The following is a 24,601-nucleotide window of genomic DNA, read 5'->3' as shown; positions in this document are numbered from 1 at the left end:
ATTGGGAACATTTACTGTCTCTTTGCATTTCAGGAGAGCATTCTCCTGATTCAGCCTGTTGTGTTACCGTAAGGTTATATTTGGAAAATATTTGGAGTTCTCACATAGATATGTAGTTTATTAATATAGATATGGATATGCAAAAAAGATATAGACATTTATGTTTGTATATAAATTGGTCTCTCTCTTTCTCTCCCTCTCTTTCTTTCTGTTTTGCCCTCAGGTGGAACTCCATTCTCAGCATTCCCACGGCTTGGAGATGGCGTTTTACCTGGAGAAGGTCAGGACGCCTCATCCTCAGGACCAATTTTTGACTTCAGTGTCGGCGCCCTGGACCACCTCCAGGAGGAAGAGCCTGAAACAGACAGGTAGGCCAGCCAGTCCCTTACCTGTGAGTGAAGGAAGCTTGGGTATCTCTACTACTGTCCCCTAGTCCCAAATAGTGTTCTAAGCCCTGTGCTGCTGCTTCTTTCCTTTTCTTTTTTAAACCAAATTTTAAATGGATTTTAAACAGTGTTGCACATGCTCATGTATCAGAAGCGCCATAATACTATCTCTTTCTGCTGCCTGTTGAGTTTCCTCTTAAGTTTCAGTAAGTTTACTTATCACCCCTTGCGAGTATGAAAGATATTCACTTTTTGTTGAAGGTGATCATCATTCCAGCTGTTGCTATGAAGGAAGTGAGCAAGCCCAATCCTGGTCTGCCCCAGACCATTTCAAGAAGTAACTTTATGTTACAGTTTTCCGTCAAAGTTGCAAGGAAAAACAACTGCCTTCTCTAACAGATGCTTGTTTCAGGCAGAACAGCTCGGGAATCCTTCCGCAGCCGTGATGGCAGGCCTCGCAGCTATTTCTGTTCTTGCAGTTTCCGTGCTGGAGAGACACGCACTTTATCCTAAATCAGGCCTTTGTTCTCCAGCTCTTCTCTCTCTCAGAGCTCTTACTGGGACAGTAGGACACTTTGAGAGAGCTGGAGTGGACGAAACCATATGATGTGCGCTTGTGAGGAGGAGTTGAACATAGAGGTTGTTGGGTTTAAGGGGAGCTTTAATAGTTAATCCAGCTGCGGTTCTCTGTTTGCACAGGAATCAGGAAGGAGGTACGCCCCGGCCAGTGAGGTAAGCATCTTCTTAGAGATAAATGGATCAGAACACAAATTGTTAGTTATTTGGTTAAACCACATCTTTTAAAGTTGCATGAAATATATTTTGAGTTCAAGTTAAAAATAAGATACATTTTTATCATGGGATTTCTAGCAATTTAACCAATTAGAAATTCGACTTGCGTGGTGTTGCCCTAATGATTTTTTCTTCTCTTTTGTAAATACATGCACAGATTCTGTTATTTTTTAAATTATTTTTTGTGTATGGTAGGATGGACCCACTGAGCTTAGGAGAGGTGCAGAGTGAAGATGATCAGGGGGCTGAGGTCGAGCCGGAGCAGGACCCTCCTCACTGGCAGACACTTGTCAGCAGAGAAGTCCTCGCTCTACTGACTCCACAGGAGATCAAGAGACAGCAGGTCATTAACGGTGAGAAATACGCATATATAAGCACAAGCACACAATAACACAAGAATAATAATGACAATTTGTTATGATGTTGTTTGTTTTGTTTTAATTTCTTGTTTTTGTTGAACCCACATCTTTAAGATGCCCCATAGCAAGAACACCAGTAAAAAAATAAGTTAATTTCTCACTCAGCTCTTTGCATGGTTGTTTAGGGAATTTATATTGGTTTGTATAAGTTAGGCTAGAGCTATACATGCTGATAACTGAGCGTTTGAGTATACATGATTGCTGTTTCCTGTATGCTGTGTCTGTTTGGTCGTGCACATCCTCAGAAATTACCTTATGTATATACAGTTGAGGACGATATTAGCCCCCTTACAAAATAGTCCTTGTTTTCTAAGGATTTTCCAAGTGATATTAACAAAACACAAAAACTATCAGGGTCAAAATTATTAGCCCCCCACATCCTAATAGTTAATTGTGTATCCTTTTTGCTGGATTACTTCCTGCAGACGTTTGTTGTAGTTTACAACAAGTCTCTCACACTTCATTTGAGGAATCCTGGCCCATTCTTCTTTGGCAAATCTCTCAAGTTCCTCTAGATTCGATGGTTGTCTTGCATGGACATTTTTCTTTAGGTCACCCCACAGATTTTCTATTGGATTTAAGTCAGGGCTTTGTGCAGGCCATTCAATGACATTCACTTTGGTCATCTGGAGATAGTTCTTCACCAGGAGGGATGTGTGTTTAGGATCATTGTCATGTTGGAAAATGAAGTGACGTCTCAGACCCAGTTTCACAGCTGACTGCTTAAGGTTCTCTTTCAAAATAGTCACATATTTTTCTTTATTCATGATTCCATCCACCTTGACAAGATTTCCAGTTCCAGATGCACTGAAGCATCCCCATAGCATAATACTCCCACCACCATGCTTCACTGTGGGGATGGTGTTCTTTGGGTTGAATGCCTGTCCTTTTTTACTCCAAACATAAGCATTGTCCCTGTGGCCAAAGAGCTCTAGTTTAGTCTCATCAGACCATAAGACACACTTCCAGTATGAATATTTTTTCTCCAGGTTGTCCCGAGCATACTTAAGTCTTGCTTGAAGGTGCCTCTTCCTCAAAAGTGGAGTTTTTCTTGGTCTGCAGGTCGCAGGTCATTCCTGTGCAGAGCTCTAGTGATGGTCTTCTTAGAGACTATGATTCCTGATGTGGCCAAGTCATTTGCCAGTGCCTTGGAAGTTAATCTGGGGTCTCTAGACACATTTCTCACTAGGATTCTTTCCAGTCTCTCTGAAATCTTTCTCTTTCTACCTCTGCCAGGCTTGTTCTGCACTGTGTTGCTGTCTTTGAATCTCTGAATGATGCCTCTCACTCCAGTTCTTGACACTTGGAAACGCTTGGATTTCTGTGTTTATCCCTCTCCTGCTTTGTGTGCATCAATAATTCTTTTTCTCAGGTCCAAACTGATTTCCTTTGTTTTTGGCATGTTGCTTCCTCAACTGCCAGATCCACAATGAGGCTTTTATACCATGTTTTAACTTAAATGAGTTAATTAACTTAACTTAATTGAGTGCAGTCATCTGTTTCACCTTTATGCACATCACCTGAGAAGGTAAAGCACATCACTGCACAAAAGTGGGTTGTGTGATGACTTAATAAATGTTAATTTCTTAAAGGGGGCTAATAATAATGTCCCTGGTCATTTTAGCTTATTCTTACATAATAATATTTTGGTGCACAAATATAAATATTTTGGTCCTTCTAATGAAAAATTGTATGTTCAGAAATGCTCTGTTAGAACTGCCTTGCTCTGCTAAAAAGGATCTTGCCAGAATCTTGAGGAGACTTAAAATTTCATAGGGGGGCTAATAATATCGTCCTCAACTGTATGTAAGGTGCAAGACATAAAAATGATAGAGGTAGTACAGGCACTCAGCAGCATCAAAATAGCAAAAGCAGTAGCAATAGCGAAGCAGAGTCGGATTCAGCAGGGAGTCGGATACGACACAGCAGCAGCAGCACTCAGCACTTCGTGGTCCGTGGCGTTGGTTCTCGTTTAAAGCGCTCGCGCTAACCGCAAAATACGACAGAAAACACTGAGAAACTGCAGAATTATGTATGGGATTACAATATGAGCGCGAGAGAGATGAAAGAGAAAAAGGAGATACAGTGTGTAAGAATCTTTACCTGTGAGTAGCTCATACACCAGAACACGCAAATCTCTCTCTCTCTCTCTCTCTTTCTCTCTCTCGTTTCTTAGATTGATCTCTCTGATGAGATGTGTAAAAACTAATAAAAACTAGCAAGCCCGCTCTAAAAACAAATAAAACTAACTGAACTGTAGGAGAAAAAATTAAAACAAAATAAAATTAAACTATAATGAAAATGAAAAATGTAACCACGTAGCTCTGGGCTCGTGAACGCCTCCGCGTTTGACTTGCAGCACTGTGTGTAGCTGTTCTTAAAAATCATTTTAATTAAATAATAGTTTTATGCTATGTTACAGTGCTAATTAACATAATTCTGATTATATTTCGCTCATTCAATAAGCCCGAAAACAGCCAGTTTATGGGGCGGATCAGGTCGGGCTCATAATGACAGTTCATGGTTCGGGTTGAGTCGGGCTCGGGCAGAACGTGCACGGGCTCGGGCTGGGTCGGGTCGGATTTTTTGGGCCCGATCTAAGCCCTAGATGGTACTGACTGTTGCCATGAGTACATTGTAAGAATTCTCCGCTCTGCCCTCTAGTGGTAGTCTCCATTACCAACTGTTACTTACAGGCAAGTACTCAAACACAATAAAGATTTGATTTTCTATGCAAACCCAGGGCCAAAAGCAAGTATATCTCAAGTCTAACCTTAAACCTACTGATTTCAATCTATAAAGTAAACAAATATTAGGCTAGTAATTATAGCTGAGGTAACACGTCATTCACAACATTGTCTTTTAAGCTTCAAATCTGCATTGATTTAGTTTAGAAGCGTAAATCCACCAATGTGGTAGTTGGTGAATCTGTTTTTACATTTTCTAACATTCTTGCTGATATCTGACTCTTAACACAGAGTTGTTCTACACTGAGCGTGCACACCTGAGGATGCTGAAGGTGTTGGATAATGTTTTCTACCAGAGGATGACAAGAGAGACCATCCTGCCCCCTGCGGACATTAAAAACATCTTCACCAACCTGGAGGAGATTGTCCAGATGCATGGTAAAGAACTGATCAACTGGTTCACATGTGTTTAAAGGTTACTTCAAGAAAACCATACTAATATTGTAAGCAGTGAATAAACTTATAACATTTTCAGTTAGTCACTGGTTGTTATTTTTTTATCTCCAGTGTCCATAATGGAGCAGATGACCGCTATTAGGAAGAAGAACGAGACAGCAGTCGTAGACATTATTGGAGATGATCTGTTGTCCTGGGTAAAAAAAAAATAAAATAAAATTAATATTATTTTAATTTAATGTATTGAATTTTCGTTCCGTACATTGATTAATGAGCATGTTAACTTTCGGATGTCCTTCTGCTTGCAGTTCAGTGGAGCAGAAGAAGAGAAGATCAAGCATGCTGTGGGAACGTTCTGCAGTAACCAGCCCTTCGCCCTGGAGCTCATAAAGAGCAGGCAGAAGAAGGACCAGCGCTTTGCCTCCTTTGTGCAGGTCAGAGACAAGCTGGAAGGCTCACTGAATGTTTACTGTTTAAAAAACATGAGTCTCATATTAATATATCTTGGTTTCTGATTAGAGGGTTGCCATCAGTGTTAATCAAGTTTAGACCTACGCCTTTCTCTATTTTTATCGATCACAGCAATATTATATATACATCAAGCTCTGAAAAAAAAGACCATAAAAAAAAATTGAGTTTCTTTGATTTTACCAAATTGAAAACCCATGGAATATAAACTGCTTTAATGTTTGCACCAGGAGTGGCATAAAATTATCCAAAAGCAGTGTGTAAGACTGGTGGAGGAGAACATGAAAACTGTGATTAAAAACCAGGGTTATTCCACCAAACATGAATATGAATTTGTTTTCTTTACAAAGCTCTGCATCTCTTTTTTTATTTCTAAATTTTTATTTGGAATTTGGGAGAAATGTTGTCTGTAGTTTATAGAATAAAAAACGATGTTCATTTTACTCAAACATATACCTATAAATAGCAAAATCAGAGAAGCAGATTCAGAAACTACAGTGGTCTGTTAAAGTAAAAACATGTTTTCTGTTACTAAAGCTGTAAATGAAGATGACAATGTTACTATAAATGACTAAATTGAAAAAAAAATGGAGGAGGAGAAAACACTAATTGTGAATTGTATTGAATAGATCAATTTTTTTTTAGATTATATGATTAGAATCTGTGGTTTAAAACCAACTCTGTGTTTGTTACAGGATGCAGAAAGTAATCGGCAGTGCCGAAGACTTCAGCTCAAAGACATGATCCCTGTGGAGATGCAGAGACTCACCAAATACCCCCTCCTACTTGAGAGTATTGCCAAATACACTGGTACTAAATCCAGTATTTTCTTTTAAATTCTTCCAATAACTCTTCCATGCAAATTTCATCTTACGCATATATGCATGCATTCTTATGCTTTGTTGCAGATGATGCTGAGGAAAAGAGCAAGGTAAAACGTGCTGGCGAATGCTGCCGAAATATTCTTAACCACGTCAACCAGGAAGTAAAGGAGGCTGAGAACAAGCAGGTCAGATAGCTTATAGCAACAGAATTCAGTTCAGCTAAAAAAAAACTGTAGAAATCTATGATAAAGCTTCAGAGCTGAAAGAAGCATTTCTTCTGTTCTTTTCGTCTTAGAGGTTAGAGGACTACCAGAGAAGACTCGACCTCTCCTCATTGAAGCAAAGTGAACATCCCATGATAGCTGAGTTTAAGGCAAGTCACATTCTTTTCTATCCAAAGTGTCCAATCACCATGTTTTATCAAATGCAGTTCTCCTATAAATGAGTTGATTCTCTGCAGAATCTTGACTTGACCAAACGGAAAATGGTGCACGAGGGACCGCTCTCTTGGAAGGTGAACAAAGACAAGACAATTGGTAAGAGTTTTGTGGACCCGACTGTGACCCATAAAGGAGTAATTTGGCGAATATTTAAATAAACCTAATTTATCACAGACGTTTAATATCTGAAATGTGCTTCTTTAGTTTAGAACAATAAATGCTAAGATTAAGTGTTGGACATTGGTTGTCACTAATCTCAGTCTTAGTAAATTTTAGTAAATAAAGCAACATAAGCAATTTGTATTTCATAACATATGATGAATCGACATTATTTGAACATTTAAGCTACAATTTAGTGCACTTATCATACACATAACCTCCTGCTTCATAATATTGTTCCACTTTTAAACAGGACCACAATGTGATAAATCATATTACACATTGTACTGAGTTTAAAGTCTTTTAGGTACTTAGCATGGCTGAGCCAAACAGCTTGTCTGTATAATACAAATAAACCTAATGCATTTTTATGTGGAATGTTTGTCCAGAGATTTCCAAAGCTAATAAGCTAAGCATTTTCCATTTTAACCTAAATACTGCAGACATCTTTGCTGATCGACTACATCAGGCTGATGAATCATAAACAATAAATCAATAATACATTTAAAAGGATAAGTACAAATGTGTACATATAATAGAAATATTTATATAAAAATAAAAAATGTGAGTAATTTATATATAATCTGTTTTTATATGTTATATAACACAATAAAAATCTCTCTTAACACCTCTAATACACTAACTACTAATTTCCTTCTTCCCCTCCTTCACTCCCATTCCCATTATCCCATTATTTCCCTTTGACCTCCTTTAGGTCCTAGCTAAAGATATTTTTACCTTTAACTTCTATTACTTTTGTACTTCACTATTGTAAGCGTCTGCCTAATGTAATGTAATGTAATGTAACATATAGATATGACCAATTATATGACCTTCTGTGAAATAATGTACTTACATGTGTGTGTGTGTGTGTGTGTTTTTCAGAGTTGTACACACTCTTGCTGGAGGATATCTTGGTGCTAATGCAGAGGCAGGATGAGAAGCTAATCTTGAAGTGCCACAGTAAGAATCTGGCGGGCACAGCCGAGACCAAACATATATTCAGCCCCATCATCAAGCTCAGCACTGTGATGGTGCGCTCTGTAGCTACTGGTAAGTCAGGCCTGAAGTGCTGGAGTGGGAATCTTTTTTTTTTTTTTTTTATAAGAATTAAAAAAAGAATCCTATTACAATATATATCATTGATTTTCAGAGATACAGTCACAATATGGGAGTATGATTTATTATATAGCCTTTTTTCTCAATAGTGTGTTTTGTTTGCTATCTTAAATTCACTGTAGTAATTCTGTGGAAACACTGAAGCATACAGTTTTGCTTGAGGCTTCAGGGATAAGCTAACTTGTGTAATTTGCTGCTTCACAGACAACAAGTCATTCTTTGTGCTGTCAATGTCGGACAATGGAGCGCAAATCTATGAGCTGATGGCCCAGACTGTGTCTGAGCAGAGAACGTAAGTACTGACCTTTATAGTTATAACAGATTTTCTTATTTAGCCTAAATAAACATGGCCGAGCATAGCTGTAGGATTTTTTTCTCCAGGAAGCGTTTGACAGACCACATCTTGAAATCATCATGCACTTGTTAAACAATGTATAATATACTGTTATTAATGAAATGGACATAATTCATAGTGACTTACAAAGTGAAATATCAGTGTGCCAGAGTGACGCAGAGAGGGAGTGACAGATGTGCTGTTTTTTCTATTTGCATTATTTGAGGTCTAAAACCTCTGCATCTTTTTTATTTCAGCAATTTTTCATTTTCTGCAAATAAATGCTCTAAATGACATTATTTTTCATTGGAGTTTGGAAGAAATGTCCGTAGTTTATAGAATAAAACAACAATGTTAATTTTACTCAAACATATACCTATGTATAGCAAGATCAGAGAAACTGATTAAGACACTGAAGTGGTCTCTTAATTTTTTTCTAGAGCTCTATATTGTCTGTGTGTTTTGTTGAAAAAAAAAAACATATGTTCTGTAATGGACATAATTCATAATGGCTTATAAAATGGAGTAGCAGTGTGCCAGAATGGGATAGACAGATAAGCTGTTTTTTCTATTACAGTTCCTGTTTGATTATTGCGTTCAGCAACAAGTATGTTTGTAAGGTCAGGGTGTTGGATGACCAACACCCCACCTCATTCCCATTAGTTATGGTGCCAGTTGGTCTCAATTCCAGAGAGTTTAAGTGCAAAGTAGCTACGTTTATATACAGATACAATCTGGAAAATAGATGTTAATGTGTTTAAATTACCTATGTTATGCTGAGTGAGCCTCACATGCATTTGCTTTTTGTTATTGTTGATCATTGTTGTGTGTTTTATTTTTGGCAGGTGGCAATGTCTCATCACCCAGAGAGCAGACAGTATGAAGGGCAAGCAGCCGAATGTCATTCCTTTACCTCAGACTGAGTGAGTTTGACCTACATTTTATACTTTGACCATAGAAATGAATTGTGTTATTGTAATTTCAAGACCATTGCATTTTACTGATATTGTAAAAATATAGTACCATAACAACTAATTTACACTCTAAAATATTTATGAAAATTAAATAATAAGAATATTCAGACATTTTTTTTTTAACACAAAGTTGATTAATAGCTCAGTCACATTAAAGGGCCCTTCTAATAAGTAAATGCAACTGGCAATACTAATAACGGTTAATGTGTTTTTGTTTGTTTGGTTTTTAACTTGTATTTCCTTCACAGTGGTGTCCGTGACGCTGTCGAGATGATCAACTCAAGTGTGCCGAAAATGAACAAAGACCAAGACCGTCTCTCCACTGGAAGTAACCAGTCTCCAGGTATTTGTATTGTTTATTTCAGCTGCAAAGTCCCATAAATATGCTGACATGTTTCTGAGCAATACAAAATCAGTGGCTACTACATTTAAGATGCCTCCCTACTCCTCTTTTTGATGAAGGATGTTTTTGTGTTTCAATGTCAATTGCTTAAATAGTTAAAACTCTGGTAGTTGCTTTGGATTGGGAAACACAATCAGCAGGGCATCCTTAAATATTAATATTTCTAGGATCATGATCTTAAGGAAAAAAGTGATTTCCAGCATAAAACAGTAATGTAACTAATGTTGTCATACTGTTAGAAACGCATCCAGGCAAAATAAATTGGCATAATGTCATTTTTTATAATGCTTACTGTCCCTGGCTATTTTTTGTGGTTAAATCTCTCATGTAAATTGTATGTAAATGTGAATGTTTTTGTCATTTCTTCCCCTAAGAAAAAGACACCACCTCTTGCACTGAGATTATGCCAGGCTCTTCAGCAGGAACCAACCCATTCGAGACCAAGTCTGAGGATGAGGGAGAAGTAGAGAGTTTACTTCCGGTTCAGGATGAAGAGGAGGTGGAGGCAGAGGAGGTGGATGAGGAAGAGGTGGAGGCGTTCCTGGATTCTGACCTGGCCTACAAACTTCCTTTCTTAAAGCAGGGATCACGGCAGGCCATCGCTATAGAAGAGAAGGACTCTGAGGTCTTTGACATGCCTCCACTGATGGCAGATGAAGCACTCCGAAACTGTGAGTGTTCACTCTCACCTCCAGTGAAATTCGTCACATGAACTGAAGCTTACTCAATTTGTTTTTTTGTATGTATGTGATAAAAATAGCTAAAAGATTCTCTGTAAAGTCTCTGGGTTTATCTTAAAATGCATCACAATAGGGTTTATTGCATGTCATCACAAAATATTGTTTCTTTGTATTTGTTCTAATTTATATTGTTTTTCATTATTCTGAAATGCTCTAATATTTATTTATTGTACAGAATATTTAGGAAATACACAAATATAAAGAGCTTGGAGATTTATTTTAAGCTGCATTTACTTTTCCAACTGCTATGCTTGCTGTGCATTATCTAAGGATTTTAAGGATTGACTCACTTAGATTCTCTCTTTCTCCTTCAGTGGCTGCTCTGAGGCAGCTCCTGATAAATCACATGGCCAGTCAGGAGGAGGTGGATAAGGGAGAGCGAGGGGAGACTCGAGCACATGAGCTAAGGATGGGCTCTCTGCAGGGAGCAGCAGACACCGCTGCCCCCAGTGGCTCTGTAGAGAACGGCGCAGAGAAGACGGAGATGATGCAGGCCAAGCCAGAGAATGCTCAGGAGCTGCCCTCTGGAGATACAGGCTTCTTCGAGACTTCAGAGGAATATGGTGAGAAGATTGTATAGATGTTTATGTATAGGTTTTTTTGTTGGGGGTACTCGGATGATTTTGTCCACCAGTCTGTCTTACCACTCATGCACAATTTTTTTATGTACATTCTAATGTATTTATTTAGCCCATATATCTTCTGATCAGCAATCCTAATATTTTCAGATTTTCACTATATTGAATTTTAATGCAAAGCCACCTTTTACAAACTACTCATTTTTTTGCCTTGTTAATATAATGCTTTCACATTGTTAATTTTTTTATTTAAAGTTTTTTGTAGGAGAATGATAAAAAAAGAATCATGTTTAAAACAGTATGACCTCCGTCCTTCAAGAGTAAAATACACTGCCTGCCAAAAAAAAAGGTCACCACAAAAATAAAAAGGGTCACACACTAATATTAAGTTGGACGGCCTTTAGCTTTGATGGCAACACACATTCTCTGTGGCATTGTTTCAATAAGCTTCTGCAATGTCACAATATTTATTCAGTCTAGTGTTGTATTACTTTTTCACCAAGATCTTGCAGCATTGATGATGGTAGAGTCTGACCTCTGTACAAAGTCTTCACCAGCACATCCCAAAGATTCTCAATGAGGTTAAGGTCTGGACTCTGTAGTGAATCCATGTGTGAAAATGATGATCTCATGCTCCCTGAATCACTTATTTTACAATGAATTCACAGCCCCATGAATCCTGACATTGTCATCTTGTCATTCTTCTATCTCTCAACACACTAATTGTAACTTATTTATTTTAAAGAGTTCAGTTGATCATATTGTGGAAACTACCCCAATCAGTAAAAGCGATTATACAGGGTTAGTCAAAAGTCACCGGACGTCATCAATATTCATAAAAACAAGCAGAAATCCTGCCGTTCTTTCCCACACACTCCTCCACCAAACTTCTGAAACACCAAACAAATCCTGAAACACAAAAACGGCTCACAGAAAATTAATTCATACTAGAGACCACCACAAAATAGATTAAAAAAAATTAAGAGACCTTTACAACAGACCAACTGACATAGGGGTGACAATATTGTGTATGGGTCTGCTTTGCACCTACAGGTTAAATAGTTATTGATGAACCTATAAATTCTGGATTACATTTGTAAAAGGTTCTTAGAGTCACTGTATACAGAACACTGATGCAGTTTATTTTTCTTTAACCCTTTGTCTCTCTCAGCAGGCAGTTACATGGTGCTGGAGGGTTACGGTGGCTCTGGTGAGAGCAGTACTGATGATGATGTTCAGGGCAGCAGTATTGAGCCGACAGCAGCAGGAGACTCTGGCATTGACCTGAAGAAGCTCCTCTCCTCGTCCTCCTCACAGAGCGGAGGACCCAACCTCAGCAGACAGGTCATGACCCACTTACGCCTGCTCCAGGCCAACCTGCAGCAACTAAAGGTAACTATTTAACTTGATTTACTGAAGTGTGCTAGATGTTTGTAAAGCAGCCTTTTCACAAGTGTGGTGTGAAATAAGTAATACCATTCAGATCTTCATATATTTCTAAAAGGCTGTTTAAAAATGGTCATTTGAGAGATCGATGTCATTAGTCTGGTATACTGCTATTTTTTTTTTTAATTCTTGAAATTTCTTTTTGCAGGATGTAGAAAGTAAATATAACCAACTATGCCAAAAGCAAACAGAGGAAGCAGCTACTGACTCAGAAGAGAACAAAGGTAACTGCTCTCGCTTTTATTTTTTATTTATTTATTTATTTTTGTATACTACTCAAATGTGGTTACACAATGTTGGAGCGTAGATCGGGCCCAAAAAATCCAGCCTGACCCTACCCAAAACCCGTGCACATTCTGCCTAAGCCTGAGTTAAACCCCACTGAGCTTTTTAAAAACATTTTTGGGCTTTTTAAATGAGCGAAATCTGTTCAGAATTATGTTAATTAACACTGCAACACTGAAAAAGCATAAACCTATTATTTAGGAGAATGTTTATTGAGAACTGATCTCCCATCTACTCTAATATAATTAACAATGTTTAAAAAAATACAACTTTTTCTGAACAAAACATTTTTTTTAAAGCATACAGCCTATGTGCAAAACAAAAAAAACAACAATAAGGCTACACTAGGCTCACTGCACAGTTCCAGAGCTGTTTGATTTTTTACTTTGCTGTATTGTGATTATCACGCCATAGCTTTATATAAAATAAAAAATAATATTCACAGATCTTTTTTTTTTTTTTAGCCGGGTCTGGTTCGGGTAGAGAATCTAAGCTCTAAACAATGTTACATAGTTTTTACTAAAAATAATTTACACTGACATGTCAAAAGCCAGAACAAACATTTTGATCTAGTATGTGTGTGTGTGTGCGCACGCGTATGAGAGAGAGAGAGAGAGAGAGAGAGAGAGAGAGAGAGAGAGAGAGAGAGAGAGAGAGAGAGAGAGAGAGAGAGAGAGAGAGAGAGAGAGAGAGAGAGAGAGAGAGAGAGAGAGAGAGAGAGAGAGAGAGAGAGAGAGAGAGAGAGAGAGACCGGGTTGAAGCTGGAAGTCTGAACCGGACTGTTACTGCTGGACACCGTATGAGCGCTCCGTTCAGTCGTTCAGACAGATAATAGATCAGTGCGTTGGGCGGGGGCGAGGCAGATTATGGCGGAAGTAGGAGTCAAACTTGGTGCCTTATTTAACTTGCTCTAAAAAAATAGTAACGCGTTACTGATTACAAATGAACAGCGTGCGTTAACGCTTTAACATTGACAGCCCTACTTTTTACACAAATTATTCAAGCCAGAAGCAGCTGGACATGATCATTACCACTGCACTGTCCACTGTGAAAGGTAATGCCTTGGTTGATGTACTCATGGTAGATATGTGAAACTGTGGATTAAGGAATGCTAAATGCCTTCACACGACTTAAAGTTTCATCAGTCTAGTTTCCACTTCCACTCCAATCAGTCATCGCTCAAACTCCAGCCGTTCCTCTACTGCTGCGTCTGATGATCAGTTTATACACTGCTGTCTCATGACTTTTGCCATGTCAGTGTTTTGCCATTTTGCACTGTAAACAATATGTATGTTCAATTTGCAGCTACAACACTTATAATTTATTTTATTTTATTGTTTTTCTTTCCTGCAGATAAAAGCTAGTGTTTCCACTGCTGTGGACTTCATGCTGGAATTGCAGCAGATGCAGAGATTTTGGGAAAATGCTGTGGTCTTTATACTCCAAGCTCAACATGCATGAATATTAAAGCATATCGGACGTCATACACAGGCGTTGATCAGCCCTCCCTCTTATACCCAGCCTACAAACACCCACACACTCCAGCTAATCGCTAAAAACATTTTCCAAGCACCTTTGGGACAGGGAGGAAAAAAATATGATGATGATTGATGAAGATGATTATAAATGAGGACATGAAGATATTCCTTGACCACTGCATCTGCCAGCTGCGTACTGGAGCTGTGACTATTGAACATTCCACTTCCTGTCTGCATGAACAGTCCACCTTTTTGAAATTCTCTCCTATGAACTCAGAACGCAATGCCTCCTATGGGTCAGCGGTTTGGACAGAAACAAAAGGAAGACAGGATAATGGCAGGAGATCACTGAGGATAAACTACAGCCTAGCCTGGAACTTCCCACTTTTACCTACTGAGATATTTCACTTGAGGGTAGATGATATACGACATGACAGCCACCCCCCCCCCCCCCCCTCCCCAAACAAAACAAACAAACAAACATCTAATTGCGTGAAGATTATGACTGGATGAGATGAGGTTTGATATTAAAGCCAATAAAGATACCAGGTGTAGTTTTATGAGGTATTTTAGGCCTTAGCTAAGCCTTAGGCCTCATTTATAAAAAAAAAAAAACAAAAAAAAAAAGGACAAAATCTAATGCATGAACTGTCCTTCATAAGGACTGCCTAATACCACAGCCTACTAGTTCATTCCTTATTGTATATGGATATGGGTATGAATGTTAACGTGTGGTTAAGGAGAACAGTAATGCGTTACTGACACTCAAATTAGCATTAGGTCTAAATGAGGACTTTATCCAGAAGTTGACTGTAAAGCACCATATATTAAGTTAGTCAATTGATGAAATTGATGAGGGCAGAGCAGCTAATTCCTTTAACCAGATATGCTAGCATGGCTAACAATGAATGGAAGCTGTGTATTCACTTTCATTCACTGTAAGCAACTTTTAGCACTTCTGACTGAACTGTTACATAAAGAAGCATTGAGCTTCTCTGAGGAAAGGGTAGAAAGCGGAATCATTTCCACGGTGTTGTATATCGTACTGCTGTTACAGCGTAAACATCAGTATGAAAGCTGTTACATTTTGCATTTTGGAGCACATCACCTTGAAGATCTCTGAAGGGACATATCTATCTCCTCTCAACCAACCAGAAGCCTAAGTTTAAGCTTTTAAAACTGTATTTATCATTGTCTACCACATTCTTTTGAATGAAGCTACTGAAAAACCTCTATGGCATATTAGCAATGACCAAGAGAAACCAAGACTCATCATTGTGGGTTGAGGCGCTACATACTGCTATTGTACAAGCCAACTCAACCCAACCTGAAGTCTTATCGGATTATGACATGGATATTTTTTCTGGAATTTGGGAATGAAGTTATATGAAGAGGAAAAGCTTCAGAAAAAAATGCACAGACTTAACAGACCATGAAAGGTCTTATTTTTAAGTGTAAAATTGTATAATTATGACCAACACTGCATCTCTTAGAGACCTAATTCCTTGTTTGTGTTTTTCCCCCTTCTGCTTTCTACATCATACGAGTCATTGTATTATTTTAACAGAAACTACTAAAAAAAAAAAAAAACAAAGGAAGAAAAAAAAAATAAACGACTGCAAGGTATCCTTAAATATTAATGTAATCTGTATTTTTATTTTGTCTAGACATTCATGAGGTATTATATTTTATTATATTATTGAGCACTATTAATATGGTCTTCTCAGCTTTCTGGAAATATGAATAGCTCTAATAGATTCTATTAAATTTGACTGAACTGATATTGTTCAAAAATGGAAAGAAATCTTGCACACTGTCTTCATTTGATCACATTATTTCAGAAAAGTATGGATATGCAGAGATGTTACATGGGGTTTATCAGTAAAAGATCAACACCAGAACCACTTTATATGTTGCAAATTTATTCAATAAACTGGAAACACACAGTGAACATGAGTTCTCATCCTGGTCACTGCTTTCTGCATGGTGTTTGTTCAGATCTGAGAAGTGATTGCAACCTGTTATTTTTACTTAAAAAAAGATGGGAAGGGTCAAAAGAAAATACTTAATTACATAATAAATGAATGTGTAAGGATGTTTCTCAATGTGAGAAAAGCTGTACACAGACTAAGACGTTTGCTCTTGATAACTTTTCAGTTGACCCTGGTCTGAGATCTCACTTATATGTACACGGTAACATCCCTCCCTAAAAACACTTGCAAAAACAGGACCTCACAGTGGGACCATGAACTAACTAGTGTATAATGCAAATTATGAATTTACTGAGGGCCATATACACTTGTTTGACAGTAGTATTAATAATACATTTACATGTTAATCTAAAAAGTATAGGTGTGAAGTTTTATGACAGAGTTCACTGTATAGGGAGTATAAAGAGAAAATGAATGAATCAGCCAGAAATGTGTACACATTAGGATGTCAGCATTTTTCCCCCCCAAAAAAATCACTTTATGGAATGTTTTCAAAAAGCTCTGTTTTTAGTGACCAAAACAGCATTTTTGTGTGAAGGAGGCCAAATCTAAACAAACATATATATAAATACATTTAAGTAAAAAAAAAAAAAAAAAAAAAACCCTGGCAGACTATTTCCCATTTGCTTGGAAGGGAGAGAGGTGAGAGCAAACCAACAGAACACACTTTAACCTTGAGGTACCTGAAATTCTTGACTATATATACACACGCACACACATTTAAATGTTGTTTATAAATCTCCATTACTGAGGTGTTTTTGCTTCTTTGTTGCCTTCTTTCCATTCTCCCTCTTTCTCTTTTGTCCACTTTGTGCTTCCTCTTGTCTGAACTGGTGTCTGAAAGATCAAGCATATTGGTTGAGACCTCCCAGCAAAAACACAACACTACATATAGTTTATTAATATGGTGGCTTAACTCACCTAGACTGCCAGCGCCTGCCACTGTTCCACACTCGTCCAAAAGAGGGCAGCCAGTTAGCATCAGTGTGAGAACCGTGGTCAAAGTTGGCCCCCACCCGGTTGGGCGGAAGTTTTTTAAGCTTCTCTTGCTCTTCTGTGAAACGGAGAGAAATAAGCCTTTATGTCAAGTATGATGGGAGGGAATTCCAATCCTGACAAATTGTTACATGTTACATGAAGGATATCACAGTAATTAAATTAATAATTTTTATAATATTTGATTGTGACCTCAATTTTTGCTGACCTTAATATAACCTATTTTGTTTACCTAGAGAGAATTGCTCATTAGTCAATTACCAAGTGTGTTGAATTAAACAGTGTTTTTTAAAGTTAATTGCTATAAATGTTCATATTTAAATGTATGAGGCTATTAAATTATCACAGATACATTATTACAAAGAGACAAGCCAGTGACTAAAATACGAGTTCTACTCAGTTTAGTGTTTGGTTCAGCTTGTTGGTTTTTGGTGAGACTCTTCTCAAATGTGGAGATCTGTGCTTTTGCCATACCAGGCCAACTATTTCCAAAAATTTACTATTGTGACCAGCAGTCAAATATGATGTATATTTATCAGCAAGTGAGAACTGCTTACTATGTTTAAGGAACTCCTGCACAGACGGGCCAATCTCCTTTTGCAAGCTGTCCGCTTCCTCATCCTCAGGATCCTCAAGCAGCCATGGAGGCACAGCTCCTACACCACACATGATTAATACACACTTCATCACATTCATCATCAAACCACAAACGTCACATTATTTACATTAATCATCTAATTTTTCTCACCTGTGTGAATGTTCCCACATCCAGAGGAGTCCTTCATGACAAGGCAAGACATATTAGCTTCTTTATTTGCATAATAGGTAAATAAATGCAAATTGGATGACAGCACAGGAGATCCATAGAGGTTACCTGATGGCCAATGAAGGTCAGGCCGTGTCCAAGATCCTCCATGAAAGGGTCCTCATGGCTGGGTCCTGCCTGCTGTGCATGTCCATATGATGCAACATAGAAGCTTGTTGCAGTGTCCGAACTCATGCTATTGAGATACAGAGGTAATTAATCTCATGTACGGGCCTGAGCAAAAGAGTCATCCCAGAATAAACACTATTAGCTTACAAATTGGTTTTGATTCTGACTGTGACAGATGTGTAATTAATGCATAGGAGCCCAGAGCCATTTCTGAATATTAATACAAAATTCTTTGTTATATTAACTGAGCAGCTCATTCACATTTCCCTTTTACTTACTGTAATAAAGGGAGCTAAAAGTTAAGTTGGAAGTTAAAATCCTGATGTAACAAATAATTGGTAAGTAGGCAGCAATCACTGCAGCATTTAAAGAATAGTCAGGGTTAAGAGCTTTGGGCTTTGCTCAAAAGTGGTACATTGTCAAGACCAGGTATTGAATGAACAAACTTGTTATCAATGGCCCAAATTCTCTACATGCTGAGCCACTAATGCACACTAATATGTGGTGACTCTAGCTTCAAATTTTACATTGCAGAGTTTTTTTAAACCTTCATTAATTTCTTTAAAATAAAAGGGTTTGGAACTATGGTGTTCATGTTTTTTTAAATAATTGGGGAGCCCTGTCCTACCAATTTGGAAATAGGAAAATTATGTTCAATCTTGGCCAAAGATGGCTGTGACATCACCAAAGACAAAACTTGCAAGACAAATTTAGAAGACAATTTTACCAGACAAAAAATTTAATGAGGTTTATGAAATCCACCCCCTCCACATACAGATTAATCTTTGAACCTCATCACAGGCCTTTTATCTTCAGAAATATAAAATGTTATCTTACAAAAGCCAGAATATTTCCAAAGCACCTACTAATAAATATATTATTTTCCACTTGTTTATACCGACTGATGTATGATCATTTCCCAGGTCTAGGTGTAAACATTCAATTCCCTTCAGTTTTGTCATTTTACTAATGCAGGGTACAGTACAACAAAACACATCTCTTACCAGGCTGTCTGCTCCATTTCCTGCTGGTTGTGTTCAGCAGGCTCCTGTGACTCTGGATCAGGCTGGGTTTGATTCAGGAAATATCAACAGTATTCACCCACATTTTTAAAAAAATATCCAGCCTTAGAAACAGCTCCCCTCAAATAGAGAAAACTAACATAAAAAGACTTAACAGAACAGCAACCATTTTAAAGGTGCAACAAGTTTTTAATAACAGTAATAGGAAGCTTGATAAGATATGGATACAGTTGCTTCATTCCAGGAAAACAAACCTCTCTTAGAGACTGCAACACCTCCAGCCTGTGATGCTCCTGGGATCTGATAATGTCAGCTTGCTAGAAAAAAGTAAAAATTATAGCTGTAGATAAAGTTTTAATTTCTTAACTGCTATAATCCATCAACACATCCACACCTAAAACACACCTCTTTTAGAAGTGTGTCCTCTTTCTCTTCATATTGCTCCAGAGTTTTGGCGACTTCTTCCTTTAACCTACAAAAACATTTTACTTTCACTGAGGTTCAAGAAATATTCTCAGAGAAAACTAGAGAACAAGAAGTGACGGCATATTAAACCTTTCAGCCTCTTCCTCTGTGATGATGAATTTCTCCTTTAGCTTGGGATCTGCTTTGTTTTTCCACCAGAACGCATGCGTTTTGGTGCGGTGCTCTCGCCTGAAAGAAAATGGTAGATTCATAAAAAGTGTGCCAAATCAGCCTGTTTTTTCTTTTATTCAACCCATAATATATATATATTATATATATATATATATATATATATATATATATATATATATATATATATATATATATATATATATATATATATATATATAAAAATAAGGCTGGATATTTTTATATATAAATAAAATATTATAATAGAAGAAAAATATTAGATTCTGATCATAGCACACAATTCATTTCAATCCAATTTAAAAACACGATATCTTTGCCGATACACTACATTTTAAAACGAGTGAAATTCAGTTACGTCAGTTTAAAATGCATTTTTCCCCAGACAGTACAAGTCTATTTTTCTCCAGCCTAGTCCAAGACTATTTTAATTCCAATGAAAAAAAATCCAATTAAATGCTGTGTATTACAGAGCCTCTGAAGGGACATGGTGTAATCTTTATTTATTTTTTTTTTTCATTTTATTTTTCACATAAAAAAAAAAAAACTGGTCTGTACCACGAGTGAATCCTATATGAATGGGGGTGAATGGAGCGAAAAGGTTAAAATAAATAAATAAATATAAAATAAAATAAAATAAATCAACAGTCAACAGGTTTAATACAGTAAGACACTACTGTGAGGTGATTGGTTGGTAATCTGATGCTGGAGATACAGGCAGAGCACTGAGTTTAAAACCTTAATAATTATGTCTGTGGTACTAAAACATTTGATATATAGTTTTGGGGTGAGGACATAAGTATATAGTTCAGTATAAAACTGATCAGACATTGATTTATGTGTATAGACTTCTCTATAGAGATTCTCTGACATGGCATCACTAGTTTTTGTGTGTATGAAATTCTGGTGAATTCTCGCGATAAACGTGTTTCTGGAGAGCAGCCAGGTGAGTCTGATTTTCCACAGTGATAAATCGAGAAAATTGACAAATGATGGGCTCATGAATACAAACAAAAAACCATCCACGGCTCTGGTGTAAACAACACGACTGACGACTCAAAAAGTCTAGTTTTTAAGTAAAAAAAAATAAAAACACACAATGTCTCTTCTAGGGCTGGACCCGAATATTCGGGTATTCGGATATTCGTTCGTTGAGTAGGTATTCGGTTTTTAATTTTGGTATTCGGATATTCGGTTTTTTTCTCCTTTCCAGAGTTCCACCTCACTCTAACCACTTCTGTTTTCGCGGGTCCCGTCAGAATATCTTGCGCGCGGGTCAGAACTGAACTGTTATTGGCTGGAGCGGGAGTTTAATCCAGACGATGCGGGAGCAAATTAATAAATAGTTAAGAAAACTGTAATAATTGTAAAAAAAAAAAAAAAAACCTAAAGAAAACTCTCAACGCGCAGGATGGACCGACACACACACGCACACACCGATGGTGTTTGGACTGGGGTAAGGAACGGGACCGCACTATGTGGCGGGCGGGCGCGGGATTAAAAGAAGCAATTTTTTTGCGGAGCGGTAACGAGACAGAAACGCGGGAGCGTGGAAGAGTGGGTTTAAAAATCAGTCTCGCGCAGACCTCTATTATACATGATAAAAAAAAATGCAGGCTCTTCGAAACTGATTTATATAATAAAACGTAAGGGGTAATGTGGCAACAGTAGGGGCTAAATCGGTTACAAAAGCCTGGCCTACAAAAATGATGTCTGAACGAATTTCCTCTTATCTAATATAATTTAAAATGGTTTAAAAATATAAAATAATTTCTAAGCAAACGAAATATTTAATATTGAGCTTATAGCCCAAGTGCAAAAATACAAAATCAGTAATACGGCTATGCCCTGCACAATCCTTAAACCGAAATAGACCAAGTACAATAACGTCATTAACAATGACTTTCCTCTACTCTAATATAATTTAACATGGTTTAAAAATATAAAATAATTTCTAAACAAACGAAATATTTAATATTGAGCTTATAGCCCAAGTGCAAAAATACAAAATCAGTAATATGCCCTGCACAATCCTTTAACCGAAATAGACCAAGTACAGTTTACAATGACTGTCCTCTAATCATAGGCGTAGGAACCGGGGGGGATGGGTGGGACATGTCCCACCCAATATTAGAAACAGGTGGATTTGTCCCCCCCCAAAAATGACATCTTTTTGCTCAGATCAGGTGTACTATTAATGAGAAGACAGACCGGACCAATCACGAAGCCGGTTCAGGTATTAAGTCCCGCCTCTCAGTAGAAACAGCCAATCAGCTTGCTGGTTTTGCGCCGCGCGAAGGAGAGGCAGTTTGCTGTTTGGAAGCCCCTCCCCCTCGCTGTGAGATTTAGCAGCGGGATCGGGGTGCAGCAGCTTCAGCTGATTTTAAAGCAGATCTGGATATACGGAGATTTTTCTAAAAGAAAGGTAACGATAGGCTAACCACGTCAACTGTGATGATATGTTTCTGCTAGCTGGTTAAAAATACACGTATCTGAATTAGCCCACAGATTAAACCCACTGTGATTAATAAACTGCAGCTGTGTTAGTGAGTTAGCTTAACTTTGGAATGTAATGTTCAACTTGCCCTGTACCTGATCAGCTAATCACTGTTTCATTTTCAATTAATTTAGGATTACAGGACTTACTGTGAGCTATTATGAACGAATATTCATTTAGCTAACTAGTTAACTAGAAGCCAGATGTAGTGGATAGTCAGAATTTAGTACAGTACTTTATGTTTGTAGTTTAAAGCAGTTTCTTAACCCCGATCACTGCCCCAAAAATGTTCCACCTGATCCAGCTGATCAGCTAATAAACAGTAATTTACTGAGTTTACCTGTTAAAATCCTTTAAAGTCAAAGTCAAAGTGTTTTTTATTGTCATTTCAGCTATATACAGAGTACACAGTGAAACGAAACAACGTTCCTCCAGGGACCATGGTGCACATAAACACAGTGTAGACAGAACAATAGTGCAACAGTACAAAAGTGCAGACAGACAATACAACACCATACAGACAAAGAATAATAAATAACAAGACAGTGTGCAAATTTAGCCCCCTATGGAGCCTAAATTAATCATTATGTATATCCAGCAGTGTATTAGACACATCATACCACCACTAACTTTATTAAATGCCTTTAAAGCAGAGGAAGCTCTAAAATATGCAGAACAGTGTTAATATGCAGTAGAATATGTAAGAACAGGATTGATAAACACTGCTGTAACGTGACTTCTGTTCATTTGTAGTTCACAGTAAGACCACATGTCCTGATGTTTATAAAAATCTCTATGAAACTTAAAGTTACATTCTTTTACAAAAAAGGACACCATCTTAAGAAGAGCTCTCAGTAAAAAAAAAAGCGCAGGAGAAAATGTAAATATACGACAGAATTGACATGACATAATAATAATAATAATAATAATAATAATAATAATAATAAACAAATCTGTTATATTATTTTAAATATTAGGTGATAACTGATTATTTTTGTCGTATGTATATTATTCAGACATTGCATGCATAATTTTTTCTACCAACAGTAAATGTAACGTGGAGTAACATGTTTAGGTTGTTAAATCACCTTATAATAATAATTTACTTTTAGAGTGGGCTTGGGTTCATATTGGCAAATGTGTCCCCCCCAATATCAAGTCCGCTCCTACGCCCTTGCCTCTAATATAATTAACAATGTTTAAGAATATAAAATACTTCCTGAACAAACGTTTTTTTTGTTTGTTTTTTTAAGAAAATAGCCTAAGTGTGAAAACACAAACAGCAATTTACTGGGCTGGCTTGCGCAGCGGAGAAACCGTGCAGCAGCAGCCTCCTAGCCTGCTTACGCAGCGGATAAGCCGCGGTGTGGGGCAGCAGAAATTCCGGGATGAAAACACAAAGAAATCTGGGCTAAAAACACAGAAAAAATATGGGGGATAAAAACACCAAAAATCCGCGGTGAATATGTCTCGTCGGTCAGAGCAAATTGAACATTTTTCAGTGGATTAAAGGGGCCGTGATTTGCTTTTTTTATTTATTTTTTTAACCTCTTTTTTTAAAAACGAATATTCGAATATTCGCTTCGACTCAGTGCCGAATATCCGGAGCTCAAAAAACGCTATTCGGGCCAGCCCTAGTCTCTTCAGAGGCTGCGTAGTGTAGTCCAGGACTAGGCTTAACCCCTGCCTGGGAAACTGTCCCTTAAGGTTTAAACTCAGTATCTTATGTTTTTTCTTACGTGCTCATGTGTTCCAGCAGGGCTCCGTGCAGCACGGTGACTCTGCCGTCAGTGACATGTTTCTGTATCTCCTGCTGACAGCAGTAACACCAGAACTTCTGCTCATGTTCAACAGCGTCAAACTTCTCCACCTGAGGACGTTTAATACAGCGCCGCGCCTCCTTCACCTGGAGACACAAACACCACACCTCTCAAACACACTGCTCAACCTAAAGTCATACTAACACCAGATAACTAGCTAACGTTACCTAACTAACTTACAGTTTCGTTAGTTAACGTTACCTGCGACTTAGCTGATGTAGCTAAAGTTTGGTCAAAATACCCATTATCCAATCCATAGTCTCTTTAAAATGGTGTTCATTACAGTTTTCTGTTTACTAAATAGATAAAAAGTAGCTAATTTCAGGTTAAATCAATACTTAAGGCAGCTTTTTACTCGAACTTTCCGTTCCACCTTAAACAGCTCAAAAGCTGCATCCGTTCCAATACCAGCTCTACATGCGAATGCTGCATTTTTTAAGGTGGACCGGACAATTAAAATAAAAACGCTAACCTTAGTCTCTTCGAGCAGCTCCAGCTTTAGATTTCTTACCTTCTCCAGGAATTTCACCAGCACGACTTTAAGTTTGCTCTGGTGACTCTTCCCATAGATGTGTCCCTTCCCTGAGAAGTCGGTTTGGCGACATATTTCACAATAAAACGGCCCCATTTCACTCCTCAAACACTGTAACCGCCGCCATAAAACACTCCAGCTTTATCTCTCAAACACTCCGAGATGACCCTTACTCCCGCCTACTGCTTTGGAGGAGCATTACAATAACA

At 37.7% G+C, this 24,601-nt stretch overlaps 2 protein-coding genes across 5 annotated transcripts in view; one reads left to right on the top strand and one right to left on the bottom strand.

Moving 5' to 3' along the window:
- Positions 1-15,939, top strand: part of arhgef12b (Rho guanine nucleotide exchange factor (GEF) 12b) — a 92,691-nt gene extending 76,752 nt beyond the window's left edge. For 2 of the 3 annotated variants that reach the window (XM_049475620.1, XM_049475624.1), the window contains 19 exons: positions 224-368; positions 1,086-1,118; positions 1,374-1,531; positions 4,576-4,722; positions 4,852-4,937; positions 5,049-5,174; positions 5,904-6,018; positions 6,117-6,217; positions 6,328-6,405; positions 6,493-6,568; positions 7,517-7,684; positions 7,955-8,042; positions 8,930-9,007; positions 9,307-9,401; positions 9,836-10,132; positions 10,516-10,764; positions 11,951-12,171; positions 12,374-12,449; positions 13,864-15,939. In XM_049475620.1, coding sequence (XP_049331577.1) covers positions 224-368; positions 1,086-1,118; positions 1,374-1,531; positions 4,576-4,722; positions 4,852-4,937; positions 5,049-5,174; positions 5,904-6,018; positions 6,117-6,217; positions 6,328-6,405; positions 6,493-6,568; positions 7,517-7,684; positions 7,955-8,042; positions 8,930-9,007; positions 9,307-9,401; positions 9,836-10,132; positions 10,516-10,764; positions 11,951-12,171; positions 12,374-12,449; positions 13,864-13,874 — 2,348 coding nt within the window. In that variant the 3' untranslated portion in view covers positions 13,875-15,939. The remainder of the gene's footprint in view (positions 1-223; positions 369-1,085; positions 1,119-1,373; positions 1,532-4,575; positions 4,723-4,851; positions 4,938-5,048; positions 5,175-5,903; positions 6,019-6,116; positions 6,218-6,327; positions 6,406-6,492; positions 6,569-7,516; positions 7,685-7,954; positions 8,043-8,929; positions 9,008-9,306; positions 9,402-9,835; positions 10,133-10,515; positions 10,765-11,950; positions 12,172-12,373; positions 12,450-13,863) is intronic. The other variant, XM_049475621.1, reaches the window with a different exon arrangement.
- Positions 15,891-24,590, bottom strand: cenatac (centrosomal AT-AC splicing factor). 2 transcript variants are annotated; one of them, XM_007245269.4, is made up of 11 exons: positions 24,372-24,590; positions 23,780-23,946; positions 19,487-19,585; positions 19,337-19,403; positions 19,186-19,248; positions 18,914-18,975; positions 17,850-17,976; positions 17,724-17,754; positions 17,533-17,631; positions 16,901-17,033; positions 15,891-16,816 (listed from the first exon to the last, which is right to left on the bottom strand). In XM_007245269.4, the coding sequence occupies exons 1-11, from the start codon at positions 24,486-24,488 to the stop codon at positions 16,711-16,713; spliced, it is 1,071 nt and encodes a 356-aa protein (XP_007245331.3). In that variant the 5' UTR covers positions 24,489-24,590; the 3' UTR covers positions 15,891-16,710. The 2 variants fall into 2 exon arrangements, with proteins under 2 accessions (XP_007245331.3, XP_049331592.1); XM_049475635.1 differs by lacking the exon at positions 19,487-19,585.
- Positions 24,591-24,601: the final 11 nt, after the last annotated feature.

This window comes from Astyanax mexicanus, chromosome 1 (genome assembly GCF_023375975.1).
Source record: "Astyanax mexicanus isolate ESR-SI-001 chromosome 1, AstMex3_surface, whole genome shotgun sequence".
NCBI lineage: Eukaryota > Metazoa > Chordata > Actinopteri > Characiformes > Acestrorhamphidae > Astyanax > Astyanax mexicanus.
The sequence above is the reverse complement of the archived record's forward strand: the minus strand, read 5'-3'. Positions and strand labels throughout refer to the sequence as shown.

Excerpts from the sequence above, each read along its gene's own strand:
- cenatac (XM_007245269.4), bottom strand. The coding sequence starts at position 24,488 with ATGGGGCCGTTTTATTGTGAAATATGTCGCCAAACCGACTTCTCAGGG. Across the intron at positions 19,404-19,486 it reads ACAGAGGAAGAGGCTGAAAG|GTTAAAGGAAGAAGTCGCCA; the intron begins GTTTAATATGCC and ends ATGTTTTTGTAG. Across the intron at positions 17,977-18,913 it reads GAAATGGAGCAGACAGCCTG|CATGAGTTCGGACACTGCAA; the intron begins GTAAGAGATGTG and ends GTATCTCAATAG.